The following is a 16,582-nucleotide window of genomic DNA, read 5'->3' as shown; positions in this document are numbered from 1 at the left end:
AAGTGATATTGTAAACGCCACTTTGCTAATTTCTTGTGTAAACGTGCGGTTATGTTTATACAAAAGCTTGGCAGGTTCAAGAAAATGAAGAATGAATGAAGACGAAGACAAGAAAGCTGATTCACATTTTCAGACACTTGAATTGTGTCTCATAAATTTCTTGCGTTTGTGTGAGTATGTGATGGTTGCATGCGAAGACTGCGTTGCACTGCAGCAAAGTGAAATAAATAGGGATGACTAACTGCATAACGGAAAAAGTGCTAAGTGGCTGCGATTAGTTAAGGGTTAAGCTGCACGCAAGAGTTAATTATAAGCTTGTGATTTTGATGTGCAAATTTGACTTTTTGAAAAGGTTCCCGCCTTTTGTTCATTAAAAGTTCATTTGTGAGCAATGAACGAGTTTAGTGGATTTGGGTAATGCCTATGTTACTTCACCCACTTCTGTCTAATTTTCTTTTTTTAATTAGTTTAATATTTAATAGTTTTAACTATACTATATATAATTTGAATAAATTAATAGTTTTGCATTAATTGCTTTCGATGTGTTTTCGATAGCAATAACTGGAGTGAACAAGTTCGCGGATATCGATAGTATCGTTCAAATGCAACTATCGTATTAAAATATCGTCAATATTTATTGCAACTATCGAGGTATCGATATAAGTTTTGTTCATTCTTTTTCACAGAATCGAAGCGTACGGACGTCTCGCGCGTCGCGTAGATTTTTATTATTTTCTCAGCTTCTGGGTAGGTGGTGTGCGGAGCAAATAAGAAAGAAATTTGTGTATTGCAGCAGAAGTTTTCTGTGCGCATAGGCTGTGCCACTGCTTGCGAGACTATGTGAAGCAAAGATAATTTCATGCAACAAAGAAAAATGACCACACAAGCTTAAAATCTGTGGAAATATGTAGTATTAGTGCAAATGAAAAAAAAAACAACATTAAGTTCAAGGTTTATTTCCACACAATGCTAGAACCGAAGTTCAATCTCAAAGATACATAATAAAAAGTGTGTGCAGATTTTTGTATACACTGCGACGCGCGTGTGTGTGTGTGTATGTGAAAAAGTGTGAGTAAATGTGACTACTGCATTTTCTTTTTATTTTGAGACAAAACGCAATACTCAATTGAGAAGAGAGCAAGCGTAATTATTGAATTAATAAATGTGCACAATAAGAAGAAATATAACTTTGTCTCGATATCTGTGGAAAAATATCTAAACCCAATTACTCAGTTTGCTCTCAGTTTAATTCGATTGACACAGAGGCAGGCGGCAGAGTAACTTGGCAGAGCGCGAGCGCAAGCAGCAGCAGCAGAGCAGCAGCAGCAGCAGCCCCAACAAAATACAAGTCGATAGACTTAACTTACACACTACTGATGGTGGTGGGAGACACACAATACAACAACAAGAGCAACAGCAGCAACAACAACAACAAGAGCAACAACAAAAAGTCAAAACTTCTCAGCTCTCAGCTCTGCTTTTGCGCAGACAGAGGCAGTGAATTCGCCGCGTCGCGACGTCGTTGACGCTGCTCAGTTGCAGTTCGGTCGTCGCTGTTTGGAAACACCTTGCTCCAATATTTTGCTGGCTCTCCTGCGCTCCCCTTTGGCCCCCCCTCCACACACACAACGAACTTCGCATATTGTGAGCACGACGAGCAGAGCAACAACAACGACGACAACGACTCCGACCACGACTCGGATTCAGTTGTCCGCAACCGTCGCAGTCGCAGTCGGAGACTCAGTTTCGATTCGTGCGCGTATTGCGATTCTTTTGCTTTTGCTCCTGCAGCGGAAAATTCATCTGAATGTGAAAATCACACCAACAAAGGCAACAATAGCAAGGCAACATTTTTGTAATTTTCCAATGCTGGTTGGCTACGCTTTGCACGCGATTCCCTTAAATTTGGATACGGCTGGTGTTGCCGTTGCTTCCACTGCTGCATTTTCAACTTTATCGAAAAGAACAGCAGCCGCAGCCGCAGCAGCAGCAGCAGCAACAACAACAACAACAACAACAACGATAACAACAACAGCAGCTTCAACATTGTCGCCGTGTCGCCAGCGTCGCAGCATCGCAAGCCCGTTGGACTCGCCATGTACTACAACAACAACAACAACAACAGCAGGAGGAGCAGCAGCATCAACAACAACAACAACGACGACGACGCCGACATAGAACAGGTTTGTAGCTTTAATTTTTCTTTTTTCGTTTTTTATTTCTTTTTTCCTCTACTTCCTCTGTTGCCTCTCAGCTGCCACTGCCTCAGTCTCTGCCACTTCCACTGCCACAGTCAGTGCCTGTGCTTGTGCTTGTGCTTCGCTTTGGTGGTTCGTTTTCGTTCGCTTATTCATAACTTTTTTGGTTATAGATTTTTGTCACCACCCCTTTGGAGCCTTCCCTTACCCCTTTTTCCCCTCCTTTTTCAGTCACTCCTCCCTTCCTCTCACTGCACACCTACCAATGCTTCGGCATCTCATCCCCATTCACTCACATGCTCAACTGTTTCACTTTTTCAATTATTAATGGTGGCCATTAGTGAGCGCCGTCCATACTATGTCCGTCCGTTTGCCTGTACGCCTCCGCCTCCGCCACCTCTTCCCGCTTTCTTCTTTCTTCTCCCGCCACCTCGTGTCGTGTCGTTTGTCGTGTAGACTTTTTTTCTTATCGGACAAATTGTGTTTGTCTGAAAAGTTCAATGAGGTGCGCGCAGTGCAATTGCACTACGGCTGCCAATTCTGTCATATTTATGTTATCGACAAATATACACACACACACACACACACTAGATTAAAATCATGTTGGTATGCACGAGTTTCCAGATAGCGATAACGATACCATTTCGAACCCGCAGCACAACGGAAATGCATTGCATTAAGTGAATAACTCCAGCTCTATCCGTCCGTCTCCCAGTTGCCTGACGGCGTTGACTAATTTTCTCAATCTATATGGCTGTATGTATGTGTGTGGGAGGTGTGTGGGTGTCGGGTGAGCCATTCGTTGACTAAACTTCCTCAGCTACTGCGATAAGACAATTTTTCCATAGAATTGAGATACGCTTTTGTTGCGCAAATCATTGCAGTATCTTTGTTATACTTTTACTTAATATCTTTATATATTTACAAATGTATTTTCAACATTTTAAAAAAATTATCATTTGTTATTCATAAAAAAAATACAGAGACCGTCACTGTTATAAGTCTTAAAATAAATTCTACAACATTACAATTATTTTCCAAGTATACGGAATAACTTTTATTTTTGATATTTAAAATTAAAGTTATGGAATAACACAGATTTTAGATTTTGGAACACAGATTTTTTTTATTAAAAATTAAAGTTTTTACAAAGTAAATTTATAGTTGGCCATGTTCTCGTGAAAAGTCAACAATACGAAACAATTACACATATCTAAAGTCCTGAGTATCTCATAGTCGTGTATAGGGTTTTTACTTATTTTATTTGTATGATTTATTTTAACAATGTTATCTTGATTCTTTATTTCAATTATAGATGTTTTACCTTGAAGATAATCTATTCTTCTCTATCATTTTTTTTTACTTAGTACTGATAGCTTACAGATTAACCTTTTGTTACCCAAGTTTAAATGTACAACCCTTAGAGAAAAGACTACTCATTTGTTGCCACAAAAACCCAATAAAGTCATTTCACATGCCACAAACAAAATTATACCCCAATTCCACATGCTACTTGGTTTCCATTTGATAATTGCTTAAAGCTGGACGGTGCGCATCTTTTATCCCCCGACTCTCCAGTCTCACTTTGACATGGTCGTCCCCCCTTTTTCCAGGAGTGTGTCTACAGTTTGGTTTTCGCCAACACATGCGAAACATTGTCGGGTCGCATATGTTGCTCAAAGTGATTATTTTCACTAAAAATAAACGAAATTAATGATTGATGAAGTGAGACAAGTGAGACAAGGGAGCGAAGCGATGTCCCATCAACACCCCAAAAACGCCAGCCAACAATGGGAAAGAGAAGGAGTAGGATGAGGAAGCCACCCCAGTCCCAGTCCCATTCCCAGCACCAGTTTCGAGTTGTCCAAAGAGCAAACAACATTTCAATCGTAATGAGAAATAAGCCGAGCACAGACCACATGAAGATGGTAAAGGAACGAAAGTGTCATTTAATTGAAAGCAGGTGAAGGAGGTGTTGCAAGTAAGCTGGTCCAGCCTTTTGTCGCAGACGGAAATCATAAAAATGTTGCATAAAAATATATTTTATGTGCCGCTGCTGCTTCCACAGCGACTTCGTCTTCGTCTTCATCTTCTGTCCGGACAAAAATAATAATAAAATGGGAATGAAATAAAAAAAGAGTCCTACAAAACGATAGCAAAAGACGGAACTGGGAACGGGTGCATGCTGAAGATGGGATGGGGAGAGGGTAGGGGGTAGGGGGTAGGGGATGTATGGGAACAAGAGCGGAATGGGTGACCGTGCCACATATTTCGTATATATTTACTTGACAAGTTTTGCACTGCACTGCGAGACATGGTAGTTTGAGACTGTGTCTCCTTGTCTCCTTGTCTTGGAGTCTCTTGGTGTGTCTTGGCATTTTGGTGGAGGCCCCGGCGCTGCATGTCATCAACAACATCATCAGCAGCACTGGCGCTGGCTCTGGCTGTGTCTCTGGCTATGCCTCTGGATTCAGACTGAGTCTGGTGCTGTTGCTGGCGCTGCCTTTCTGTTTTATAGTCCAAACGTGATAGCAAAATGTGCCTTGTGCATATTTTGCTTGCCATCGTCTTTGGGCTTTTTCCATTGCCCCTGCTGTGTTTGCTGTGCATTTTCGTGCAGCGCCAACGTTTTCACATTGATATCGGAAAGAGGGCAAGGGGAACTGGCAGAGGTGGGGTTGGGGTTGGGAATGGGAATGGAGTTGGGGTACTGCGGACTGGCATTTTCCTGCAGAGGCGCGCGCTCGCCTTGGAAAAATAAATTAATGGGAAACATGCAAACATAAATTCTTTTTTAGCTGTCAGGTGTTTCACATTTTCAACGTAAATTATAAATAAGCGAAAACAAAATTATAATTCCGCCTAAATGTTTTAGTATTTGCCACCGTCTGCTGTCATTTGCCCCGCCCCCTACTATTCCGTCCCCTCTGTCTTATTGAGCGACGATTCTTTTGTGGTATTTTTGTGTGAGCCAATGGCAAATTAATTTTATTTAAATTAATGATGGAGCTTATAATTGGACTCATTTCTGTATTTTTTTCCTTCTTTTTTTTTTGTGAAGAAACTCTACTGTGTGAATGCCAGTGACGTTTGCATCACCAGCAACAGCTTTAGCTTCACATTCATCTACATCTCAGTCTCCATATCATCTCCGTCTCCATACCATCTCCTTCTCCATTTTGACTTCCACAAAGCCAGCCCAAAAGCATTGACGTCGTCTTTGAGAGCTGCTTTGGCTTTTTAAGAGCATTTGACATGACTTGGGCTTCATTTTCCATGCGATGCGCTTCAACTTTGATTATGACGTGAAGTTGGCCAAGTGCAAATACTTTGCTGGTACTTTTTAATTAACTTAATTAGCATAGATGACGGGCTAAGAGCAGCGCTTACATAACATGAAAATTGCATTATACTCGTACCTTCTTCTTACTCCCTCCTCATCGTTTTATTATGAACCTTCTCCTGCTCATCGTATGGGAAAGTTCATCAAAAATGGGGAAGCCTGATTCTGGCCTTTTGATTTTGGCCGTCGCAACCATGTTCATGTATTCAGGGGGGTGATTACTCCCATTCATATTCACTCGCACGAGTACTCATTAATGTGTACAAAATGTGCTTAAAGATATTTGATGCGATTGCTCTTTTAAGTGCCCGACATACTTTTGCGACCCTTAGCTATTTAAAAATTCATTCGTTGAACATTTTTACATTCAGTTATAACAATCTAATTGTTCCAAATATCTTTATACGATTACAAAAAATTTAATTTGTTGAGTATTTCAACGTAAAACTGAATATATGATTCGCAAAACATTCATCTTCATTATGTCAAAGAACGATCTAAGCTTTCCTTAAGAAATACTTTAAATTAACTTGCAGCTACTCTGAATATTATTAATTCATTCAAAAAGAGAGAGCAGCTGTTGAGCCTTGCTTCTGAATGAGCAGCTGTAGTATCTAGTCTGAAGGACAAGCGAGATAGCTGCCTGCTGCTGATCCCGAAAGGCAAATGAATAGACAACTGATGGCAGAGCATGTGAGCCAGTGAAGGACAAACAGACAAACAGTTCTAAAGCCATAGAGTTGCCAGACAACTGCAGTTAAGTTGTTTGACCAACTCCACTCTTACATATTACATTTTATAAATGCATTAATCGCTAAATGGGAAACATATAATCAAAATATACAGGCTGATTTTGTAATTATAGTTTTGAATTTTAGCTGATTACTGTCTGAATAAACTATGTTTGCATTAATCAATAAAAACCCAACATTATCTTAAATTGTGCAGTTCATTAACTTTCTAAGCATAAAAATTGCAATTGACAACTGCAATTGGGTCAGAGACCTACTTAAAATATATTTATGAGAAATACGTTAACTTTAAACAGCTGTTTATGCATTAAATAAAAAGTAATGGCAATTATAGACATGATAATTGTTTACTGCGAAACAAATTGCCTGCCTTGGTCATCGAATGAGAAATTTATTTGTCTGGAGTTTTTTTAATGATGATTTTATTTTTTTTTTTTCAAACAATTTCCGTGGCATGTCTGAAAACGTCTAAAATAAATCACTCAAGTGGTTGTTGGCGCTGTTGATGATATTGATATTGTTCGTTTGGTGCTCCATTGCCCGTTAGCCGGAGGCGCTAAATGCAGGAAAACAAAAAATAACGGAAGAGACAACGGCAGCGAATAAGAAATTTGTATATATTTACAGAGTCTAGTCGTATCCGTATCTTGTGCTTATAAATTTTGTCTTAATTTTTTTTATAGCGCGTGATTTTTGATTTACGCGCCATTGGACATTTTATTTGGATTGGAGTGTCGGTTTCCCAGAGCGCATATTTATTTTTATTGCTTTTTAATGCGCCGCCGAGGAAGTTTTATTTTTGGGCAACTGCATTTGACTACAGCCCCGACTCCGAGTCGATTGCTCTGCGAGCTTAGGCTGTGCGTGTGGATTGTTGAACAATGAATTTTGTGGGATTATTTATATTCATATATATATGTATATAATACATAGATACATCTCTCGTACATGCATATTGTATGTAAATATAGGCAATGGGGCATTGTGTAGCGTTGGGGCAACAATGGCGCTGCGGTGGCGCTTTATTTTAAATTCAAATTCAAATGCGACAGCAGCCACCTTATATCATATTTACTTGGCACAGCGAGAAGAACATGTTTGTGCTTTATAATACACATAATAATAATAATAATAATCAAATATTCCACTCTTGTCTTTTGTACCACAGACACAGAAGACGCAGCAGGAGCAAATGCAGCAACCAAGCGCTGGGACTACGAGGACGAGGACGAGAATGAGGACGAACATGAGCAAGAACACGAGTAGAAGCACAAACAGGACCACAGCCACGTCCAAGACGAGAGCAAGAGCTATGTCTTTAATCTATTTACCGCCTTTCTGCAATCCATGTGGACATTCGCCTGAAGCCAACATCGAGCAGTTGAGTCACTGCCATGGCAGCTGTTGCTGCGAACATACAAATTATGATAAACATGTCGCAGCACCAACGTTGACAACAGAAGCAGAAGCAACAACAACAACAACTGCGCTTGAAGTGGTTAGCGAATTCCTGCAGCGTGATATCCAGTTACCAATGGACACAATGGCGCATAGCTGCATCGATCTTACACAGACGTCGCAATTAGTTATGCCAATTGTTGTAGGTGGCTGCTGTGGAGTTGGCAATGTCAAAGACTTGGAATGTCTGGCGGTTGTGCGGCGCCAGCGACGTGAGCGAATGCGACGCGAACGACAAAGTCATGCGTTTGCGGCAATGTCGATGACCAAGCTGGCGAATCCAATCAGCAGTGCAACACCAACTAACCGAACAACAACAACAACAACATCAGCAGCAACAACCACAACAACAACAACAAGAAACAATTCGCAAACAACGACAACTGCGTTGGCCACAACTGACGCGACACTGCCGCATGATGTACATGCTGAAGATGATGATGATGATGCTGATGCTGAGAATGATGATGATGATATTGAATGTAGGTGCTTTAACTATAACGGTGATATTAGTGCGCTGGAACAGAAGCAAAAGCTGCTGCAGACGGAACAAGTGTGGTATGAACTTCCTAGCATTACGTGGCTGAAATTCTGGCAGCAGCTGCTGCTGCCGGGCAATGCCAGCAGCAACAGCATCTCCAGCTCCAACTCCAACTTCAACTCCAACGTCAAGGCGACAACAAAAACAACGAAGATGACGGCCACGACCGCAACCACGACTACAACCATGACGACGACGACGACAATTTCGAGCAGGCAGCCAATCGCAAGGATGGGCACGAGAAGCAACAACAACAGCAGCAGCAGCAGCAGAAGTTGGAACAGCAGCAGCAACAGCAGCATGACATCGGCAAAAAGTTGGCTGGGAACGCTAATGCTGACGATGCTGTTGGCCACGTCCGTTAGCGGCTGGGGCGGCCGACAAGATGGTAAGTAAGAGAATGCGCGTAACGCATGCCGATAAGTAGCGTTATGATAAGAATTTATAATTTGCCTTATGCTAGGAACAGCAACAAGACCAATCCCTCCCCACCCCCCACGCCCCAATACCACGATTACCGCCGACAAAAACATTTCATTTAATTTTGAGCATAATTTTTAGTGGGCAACATTGCAGAGTGCGTCAGCTGCCGCCGCTTGTGTCTGTGCCCATCTCCATCCCCTTTCCCCTCTCCCCTCCTTCCCCTTGCCTCAATCTCCTTCTACCAACCTCTGTCCGCCAGCTGTATGGTCATGCTCAATTGAATCCATAAGTAGTTTGTGACCGCAGATCTGCGTTCTCGTATAATGCGTTTCAACTGTTTCTCCATGAACGAATTTGCCCAAAAAAAAAAAAAAAAAAATTGAATACCCTGTGTCGAGAGTATAACAAGTTTTTTTAACATGTATGTAACACACACACATGCATGTATATTCTTGATCAGCATCAACTGATCTCAAGTATGGTAGGAGCTAAAAGCACCAAATCTTAAATAACAAGAGCAATTTTGAAGCTATAGACTTGAGTTTTTAAGAAACTTGTATCTACTCTGAAAATTTCATGATGATCACTTTATAAACTCTGAAGATATTCAAATGCCCTAAACGCAGGGTAATTCGTAGTCGTACACTTTCGATTAAAGTTATCATACTTGTTATTTTTCTTTTTGGATAACAAAAAGAAAACACAACAGCAACAGCCGCTACAACAACAACAACAATACAACAGCAACAATAACAACAAAACGAGCAAATGGCAAATTGTACGGAAATTGCCCGAAACAAGCAGACAGTCAACCGCCGGACAACCACCGACCACCGACCGCTGACCATAATTCACTCAAGTTAGACAAAAGCATTTTGGGTGCTCCGTCTCTACTCGTTCCGCCTACACCCCCTTCCATTCATCTGTCCCCCTTGCACCCCTCGCGCCGTCACTCAAGTCCAAATTCCAAATGCAAACGCAAATGAGTCTAAAGCGAGCGAAGCGTCATGCTCTTTGAGCTACTCACATTTATACCTATATCTTTGTATGTTTGTGTGTGTGTGTGTGTGTGTTTGTGATTGTTGTACAAGTGTATGAGTGCATGAAAGTATACGGTGCGTAGCCGTTGCCCTGTCGATAAGGGTGGTCCAGTAATGCGGTCTCTTAGGCGGCCTTCTCTCCATAAGCACTTAATGCGTGCACACCCACAAGGTGTGGGCACTTTAATTGGGTTAAGGAGCTGTTAGCGCGTTAAAGTTGTCATTACGCATCTAGATCTGAATAGATATAGAGATAAAACCCGTATGCTCGTATTATAGGCCTGAACAAATGATCTTATCATAATAAGCTACATTAGAACTAACAAGATAGAATAAATGAGTTTTGGGGTGCAAAATTTGTCCATGAAACAAATTAATTCAATTTTATGTTTATAAAATTAAGAAAGTAAAACAATTTAAGCTAAACTGCCAACAGTCGAGTTTAAACATAGTGAACTAGTTTTTGCAAAGGAATTAATATGGAATTTAGTTCCACAGTTTTATGTGTACAGTCAATTTATATTAAAAAAATTTATAACACTAATGAAATTTTTTAAGTTTAATTTTTAACCAAAAAATAAGAAGAAATTTCTCAAGTAAGAAAACTTATTGAGAAAAACTTAAATTTACATAATACCATATGTTCTTTCTTTATTAAAGTTAAGGTACGCAGAAGTACATTTTTTCTCTCTCACTCTTAATTCACAAATTATTTATCCCCTTTTTTTGTCGGATTCAATATGTCAGATAAAGCATCAGGAAGAATGATGTTAAGGCCTCTGATTACTGTCAATTGATAAGAATGAAACGTCGAATGCAACTCTTTGAATTACGTACTCAATTGTTTCACAGCTCTATACACTTACTAAGAGTATTTTCATTTTGTTATACAATGTGTAATGTTGTAAGAAATACTTCAACAGGCTAAAACTATTAATTTATTTGAAATTGATAGTTTTTATTATTGCTATATTCGTTCATTATAATATTGTATTTATTGCCAAAAGACATGTCAATTATGTTTGCAAGGGTATTTTATGTGCGACGCACGAAGAAAATGTTTTTTTTTTTGGTTTTTTTTTTACTTTTCTTCCTTTGTACTTGAGCTGACTCTAATCCACACAAAACACGCCAAAAGATATATATTCATATAAGTGAGTGTGCGTGTGTGTATGTATGTATGTATGTATGTGCAAAGCCCGTCATTTCAACTGTCCATACGTATTTGTACGCTTGTCTGTCTGCTTAATGGCTGCGTTGTATATTTGCTTTTAGCGTGTAGTTTTCTAGGGTTTGTCCTGCAGCAAAAATTTCGGGGTTGACTGCTGCTGTTGTTGTTGTTGCCGCTTTTGTGGTTGTTGCTGCTGCTGTGGCTGCTGCTGCTGCTGCTGGGGCACTCACGCAAAAGTATTGAATCATGTTGGAAAATTATGCACGGTACTTGAAATTGGCGAAACAATTACAACGCGGAGCTTTGGGGCCCTCCCGTTATGGGTTGTTTGGCAGCTGCCCTGCAAAGTATGCTACACTTTTACCCTAAAGCCGCGAAGTGCGTGTGGGGGCGGAGAGAGAGAGAGAGGGGCGTTGGTGCCACATTATGACAGCAGCAGCAGCAGCAACAAGAACAACAACTGAGCTGTGCAAAATATACAAGTCATTGGACAATGAAACAGCCAGAAGAGAAGCTTTGTTGTGCATGGACTAGGGACAAAGAGGAGCGTGAGACGAGGGGCTCAGAGTTCACAGGGATTCGCTGATCCTGCGCAGGAGTACCTTTTGTTTGCCACAAATGTGAAAACAACAAAATGTGAAAAAAATAAAAATAAAGTAAAGTAAAGTAAAATAAAATAAAATGAGAGAAAAGAAAGGGAAGGGAAGGAATAATAAAATAAAATGTGTATCGCTCTGAAGTACGAGTATCTGTGTGTTTGTGTGTGTGTGTGTGTGTGTGTGTGAGTCGATTCGTGCGCACATTCGTCTCTGCGACTTTTGTATATTTGAATGCGTAGCTCTCGGCTTCGTTTACTATTTCGTTGCCAGCACCGACCATCTATCCGACCCAGCGACCACCCTTACGCCCAACTCCCAGCTCCCAGCTCGCAGTCAGTATAAAGCACAAAACGAGGGTGGTTTTACCATTTTCTATATATGTATTGCATAGGATATACTTATTGTTTTCTCTCAGTCTCTATGCGAGTGTGTGTTTGTGTGTGTGTGTGTGTGTGTGTGTGTGTGTGTGTGTGTGTGTGTGTGTGTGTGTGTGTGTGTGTGTGTGTGTGTGTGTGTGTGTGTGTGTGTGTGTGTGTGTGTGTGTGTGTGTGTGTGTGTGTGTGTGTGTGTGTGTGTGTGTGTGTGTGTGTGTGTGTGTGTGTGTGTGTGTGTGTGTGTGTGTGTGTGTGTGTGTGTGTGTGTGTGTGTGTGTGTGTGTGTGTGTGTGTGTGTGTGTGTGTGTGTGTGTGCATAGCCCGTTTCAGCCCCGTTTGTGCCACTGAATGTGGCATGCCTTTAGCTAACGATTCGTTTTCTTTGCCTTCTCTATGCATTGGCTGCTTTTGCCAGTTAGCTCGATTCTCTTTCTTTCCTTTTTTTTTTTAATATTCACAATTGCCATTTCGGTAGTTTTTATGCCATCGAGCATGAGTCTATATATATGTGTGTGCGTGTGTGTGTGTGTGTTGAGTGTATTTATGTGTATGAGTGTGTATATCTGTGTGCGACATTATTATTATTACGAGCCGTTTCTGGTTGTGCTGCTTGTTCAACTTATTTATGCGCCCTTGCGCCGGCAGAGGGTCGTAAATTTTTGGTCTCTTAGAGGCAAAAATACACACACACACACACAAACACACGCACACTTACATACTGTGGCACTTACATACTGTGGCACTTACAAGCTGACACTTATGCGCACGCACTTAAATACAATCATAATAATAATTGAAACAATTTATAAATTAAAAAGCCACAAATCTTGGCATAAAAATTGACATTACAATTAGAAGAGCAACGCCAAAGAAAGTGAACAACTGAATTAAATTTGGTGGCATTTCTCAATTTAGAGATGCTCAGATTGCTTATATTATATTGAAACATATTTGGAACTGCTCTTTTATGCTTCATTTTTCCTCAGCTTGGGCTGCTGTCGTTAAATGAACAATGGAACAGCAATTGAGGTCACATGTCTTTTTCTCTCTCTCTCCCTCTCTCTCTAACGCCTCTTGTTGTGCAATTCAAATGTACTTCAGTAATTAGGCTATTAAAATTTTTATTAATAATTTATTGTGTTGATGTTTAGTCTGCCTTTTCTTTACGCTATTAATGTATGTTTGTATATTATTTGTATTTGCTTGCAGCGCCCACAAATTGCACATTTCCGGCACGCTGGGAGGGCTCCTGGTTTCTATCGGGCTATCAGCAATCTATACACATCAAGGGCTCGCAGTTTAGTTATCGCGGCAGGTGTGCGGCCGCAGATGGTAACAAATATCTGATAGTCGATGAGTAAGTATTAAATTATAAGAAATACAGTCTACGCTAAAAATATGCTAACAACATCTCAACCCAAATACTCGAATCAACAAATTGGCAACTGGCAAATAGAATGAAATGAAAGAAGATGATGTAAAAAATCAAGAAGAAGAAACAGAACAGGCGTCAAAAGTACTTGTACTTGTACTTGTACTTGTACTTGTACTTGTGCTCCTTGTCACAGTGTCCTCCTCTTTTTTTTATTTTTGTGTTTTGTCGATAATTGAATAAGTTTTCGTTTGTTCGACTGAAGAGAGTGTTGCTGAACTGTGAACTGTGAACTGTGCTAAGGTAAGACCCAAAACAGACCAGGCAGAAAACTGCAGTAACCTCATTAAGAAGAAACGTAAAACGGCTGCAACGTTGGCCGATAACTGGAAACCATCAGCGGCAGCTAGACACACTGCCATTGACATGGACATGGACATGGAGACATAGTTAGACACTACGGGGCAGGCAGTCTAGAAAACCTGTCGTCAATGTTGTTGCCTGCCATCTGCTCTTAACTTTGCCTATGAAACTAGTTTTTTCTCTGTCTCTGTGTCTGTCTCTCCCTCTCTCTCTCTATTGGGCCTTCTGTGTGTGTGAGTTAATTTTAATGTTTGACAACAGCCCAGCCAAAGTACTGAAAACTATCTGAAAGTCTACCCAACATCTATCCATTCAACTACGTATATGTTTGTCTATACTTGTACAGTAAATGCTCTAAAGTAAAACTAAATCTAAAACTAACTTTTCGTTTTTCCTCGTACGTATAATTTATTATTTAAAAGGTGCCTCCGTACCTGCCTCTAGCTTGCAACGGCGAGCTCGACGTTTGCTGTTGCACATTTGATTTCAATGCATCTGTTTTATTTTCCTCTCTTAAATTTCTTGACTTTTAAAGAACTTAAACGAAACTTTGCTTTTTGTACAATAATTCGACATCTAATTTGATTTTGAATGATATGATAAAAAATATAAAATACGTGGCTGCTTTTTCCCAAATTTTCCGTTTTTTGTTTTTGTCTTTTGCCATGTTTCTATAAAACTTATTTATAACTATATATAAGAGATATTCCTACAAAGTCATGCAATTTTTTAAGTTGTAGCTGAAATGTGAATAATTTTACTCCATTTTTTTGTAATATTTTTGGGGAGGAAAAACTGGATGTTTGAGGCGGCATTTATGCCTGCCTTTAACACCTTTTACCTTTACCATTATTAATCCATTTAATAAACATAAACTTACATATTACAATCAATATTACCCCATTTTTTTGTACAATTTTTTGTCGTGTTCAAAAAATATTTTTATATTAATGCTATCGTAACATATTGAAAACAAATCCAATTTAAGTATTGTAATACATATTTGAACGTATGTGCCATTTAACAACTAACCAAATAGGCCAACTAACAAATGTCCCAACAAAATTTTGCCTAACCTCTGAAAAAAAACAAAAACAAAAATAAAATAATCTACATCAATTTTGATTTTGAAATATTCAATTGAATTTTTAAAATTGTTTAACATCACTTTTGAACAATATATATTTTGTTAAATCTTTTGTTATTAAGTGTACGTCCTTTGAGTTCGTTTTTATAATCATTTCAGTTACTATCAAAAAAAAAATAACTAGCTTAACTTGAAACGGAAAAGCCAATTTGAAAAAGAGTTGGTTTTAAACATTATCTATATACTAACATATTTATCGAGGACATATATTCATTGCCCATATACATAGAATACTCTTACTTACATGTTAATTTAGTTATTTGGGATATATTTGCTAAATATTCATAAATTTTCACTGGGATTCGAAAACACTTAGGCAGGTATCGCCTGCTTCATTTGCACCCTAATTATGTATTTGATTTTAAAACGAAAACATTCCATCTATAATCGATATTCGAATAGTTAAAAAGTTTCGATTAAGTATATTTATTGTTTCAATCAAAAATTTAATGAAACAACACAGATACAATTCAATACAATAATACAGTGTACAGTCCAGCTGAACAAAATGCCAACCATATCAAATCTATATTATACTATATACCCAATACAACAAATTACTAATCACAAACATAACCATAAAAAACAACAAACAAAAAATACAATACAAAACTTTTCGTTGCAATCAAAAACTTTTTTAGGAAAGGATGTCATCGTTGCCTGGTTATCTATGAGAAGCATAAAAATGTGCTCCAGTATAAAGAAAGTGAGTGCGAAGGTGATAGTATGTATATGCATCAGTCGAATCCATCTGCACTGGCGATGCGTAGCTCTATAAAACAAAGTGATCATAGGGGGGGAGCTCATCCCAATACGAACGGGCATTCAAGACTATCATCATCGGATCAGTACATAATGAGATCCAATGACGATATGAATGATTGTAAGCATTAACTTTATATTTTTTAATTATTATAAACTTAAGAAAAAAAAAAAACAAAAAACAAAATAAAATAAATCGATAATACAAAAACTCTATCTCTTAACTCGCTATCTCAAAATACCAGTTATTTATTCATTTTCCACCTCTTAACATTTCAATCTGCTCTTCAGTTAACCAACATGACTAACATAATCATATTATTTAATCGCATTGTTAACTATATTTAATTTGTACTTTTATGACCACTTTTTCTTTTTGAAAACAAAAATACAAAAGATTTTTTGCATTCGAAAGGCTAAGAAAAATGAAAAAAGAAAGAAAAACACCCAAAAACTGAAGGTTTCTCTTCATTTTGTTTTGTATTTTGAAAAGTATCTCCTTGATTTTGTAATTTTATTATATGATTTATTTATTTCTAGTATTTATTTAGTTATCCTATACTTTGACTTGAGTTGGCTTTAAAGCAAAATTTTTCTTTTAATATTTCTTTTGTTATTCTTTTAGTTGGGTAAAAAAATCAAATCAAACCAAACTTGTAAATAGTCTCCAAACAACAAATACTCTGCATACAAAATGATAACAAAAAATATTAAATAAAATTCTCCCCGTTTACGTTTGTCATGGCAAGGGTCCTCTCTCTCTCTGTAAATCTCGAATTCACCCACCTTAAATCAATCAACAAAAAGCGTATATAACTAAAAATAAAATCAATTATATATATGTATATATATAAATGACAAAAAAAATAAAATAAAACTAAACGAATTGTACATTTTTCTCAACATACACACGTTGCAAATTATCCAAAAGATACAATCTAAATACTAATGCTATCCAATATCAACTATTTATCGTTAGTGTCAATCCAATTAAGCTACTTAGTTGCGATTTTCAAACGTATTAGCGGATTAGCAGATT

General features: G+C 38.5%; 1 protein-coding gene across 7 annotated transcripts in view; it reads left to right on the top strand.

Annotated features, from left to right (window-relative positions):
- Positions 1 to 671: 671 nt before the first annotated feature.
- Positions 672 to 16,582, top strand: part of LOC117789623 — a 31,252-nt gene continuing 15,341 nt past the window's right edge. For 2 of the 7 annotated variants that reach the window (XM_034628673.1, XM_034628671.1), the window contains exons 1-4: positions 672 to 2,183; positions 7,456 to 8,680; positions 13,109 to 13,256; positions 15,423 to 15,664. In XM_034628673.1, the coding sequence (XP_034484564.1) occupies positions 2,097 to 2,183; positions 7,456 to 8,680; positions 13,109 to 13,256; positions 15,423 to 15,664 (1,702 nt within the window). In that variant the 5' untranslated portion in view covers positions 672 to 2,096. Of the gene's footprint in view, positions 2,184 to 7,455; positions 8,681 to 13,108; positions 13,257 to 15,422; positions 15,665 to 16,582 lie in introns of those variants that run through there. The other 5 variants (XM_034628678.1, XM_034628677.1, XM_034628672.1 and 2 more) reach the window with 5 other exon arrangements.

The sequence above is a fragment of the Drosophila innubila genome, assembly GCF_004354385.1.
Source record: "Drosophila innubila isolate TH190305 chromosome 3R unlocalized genomic scaffold, UK_Dinn_1.0 2_E_3R, whole genome shotgun sequence".
In the NCBI taxonomy this organism is placed as follows: Eukaryota; Metazoa; Arthropoda; class Insecta; order Diptera; family Drosophilidae; genus Drosophila; species Drosophila innubila.
Note: the sequence above shows the minus strand (reverse complement) of the source record. Positions and strands in the feature narration are given on the sequence as shown.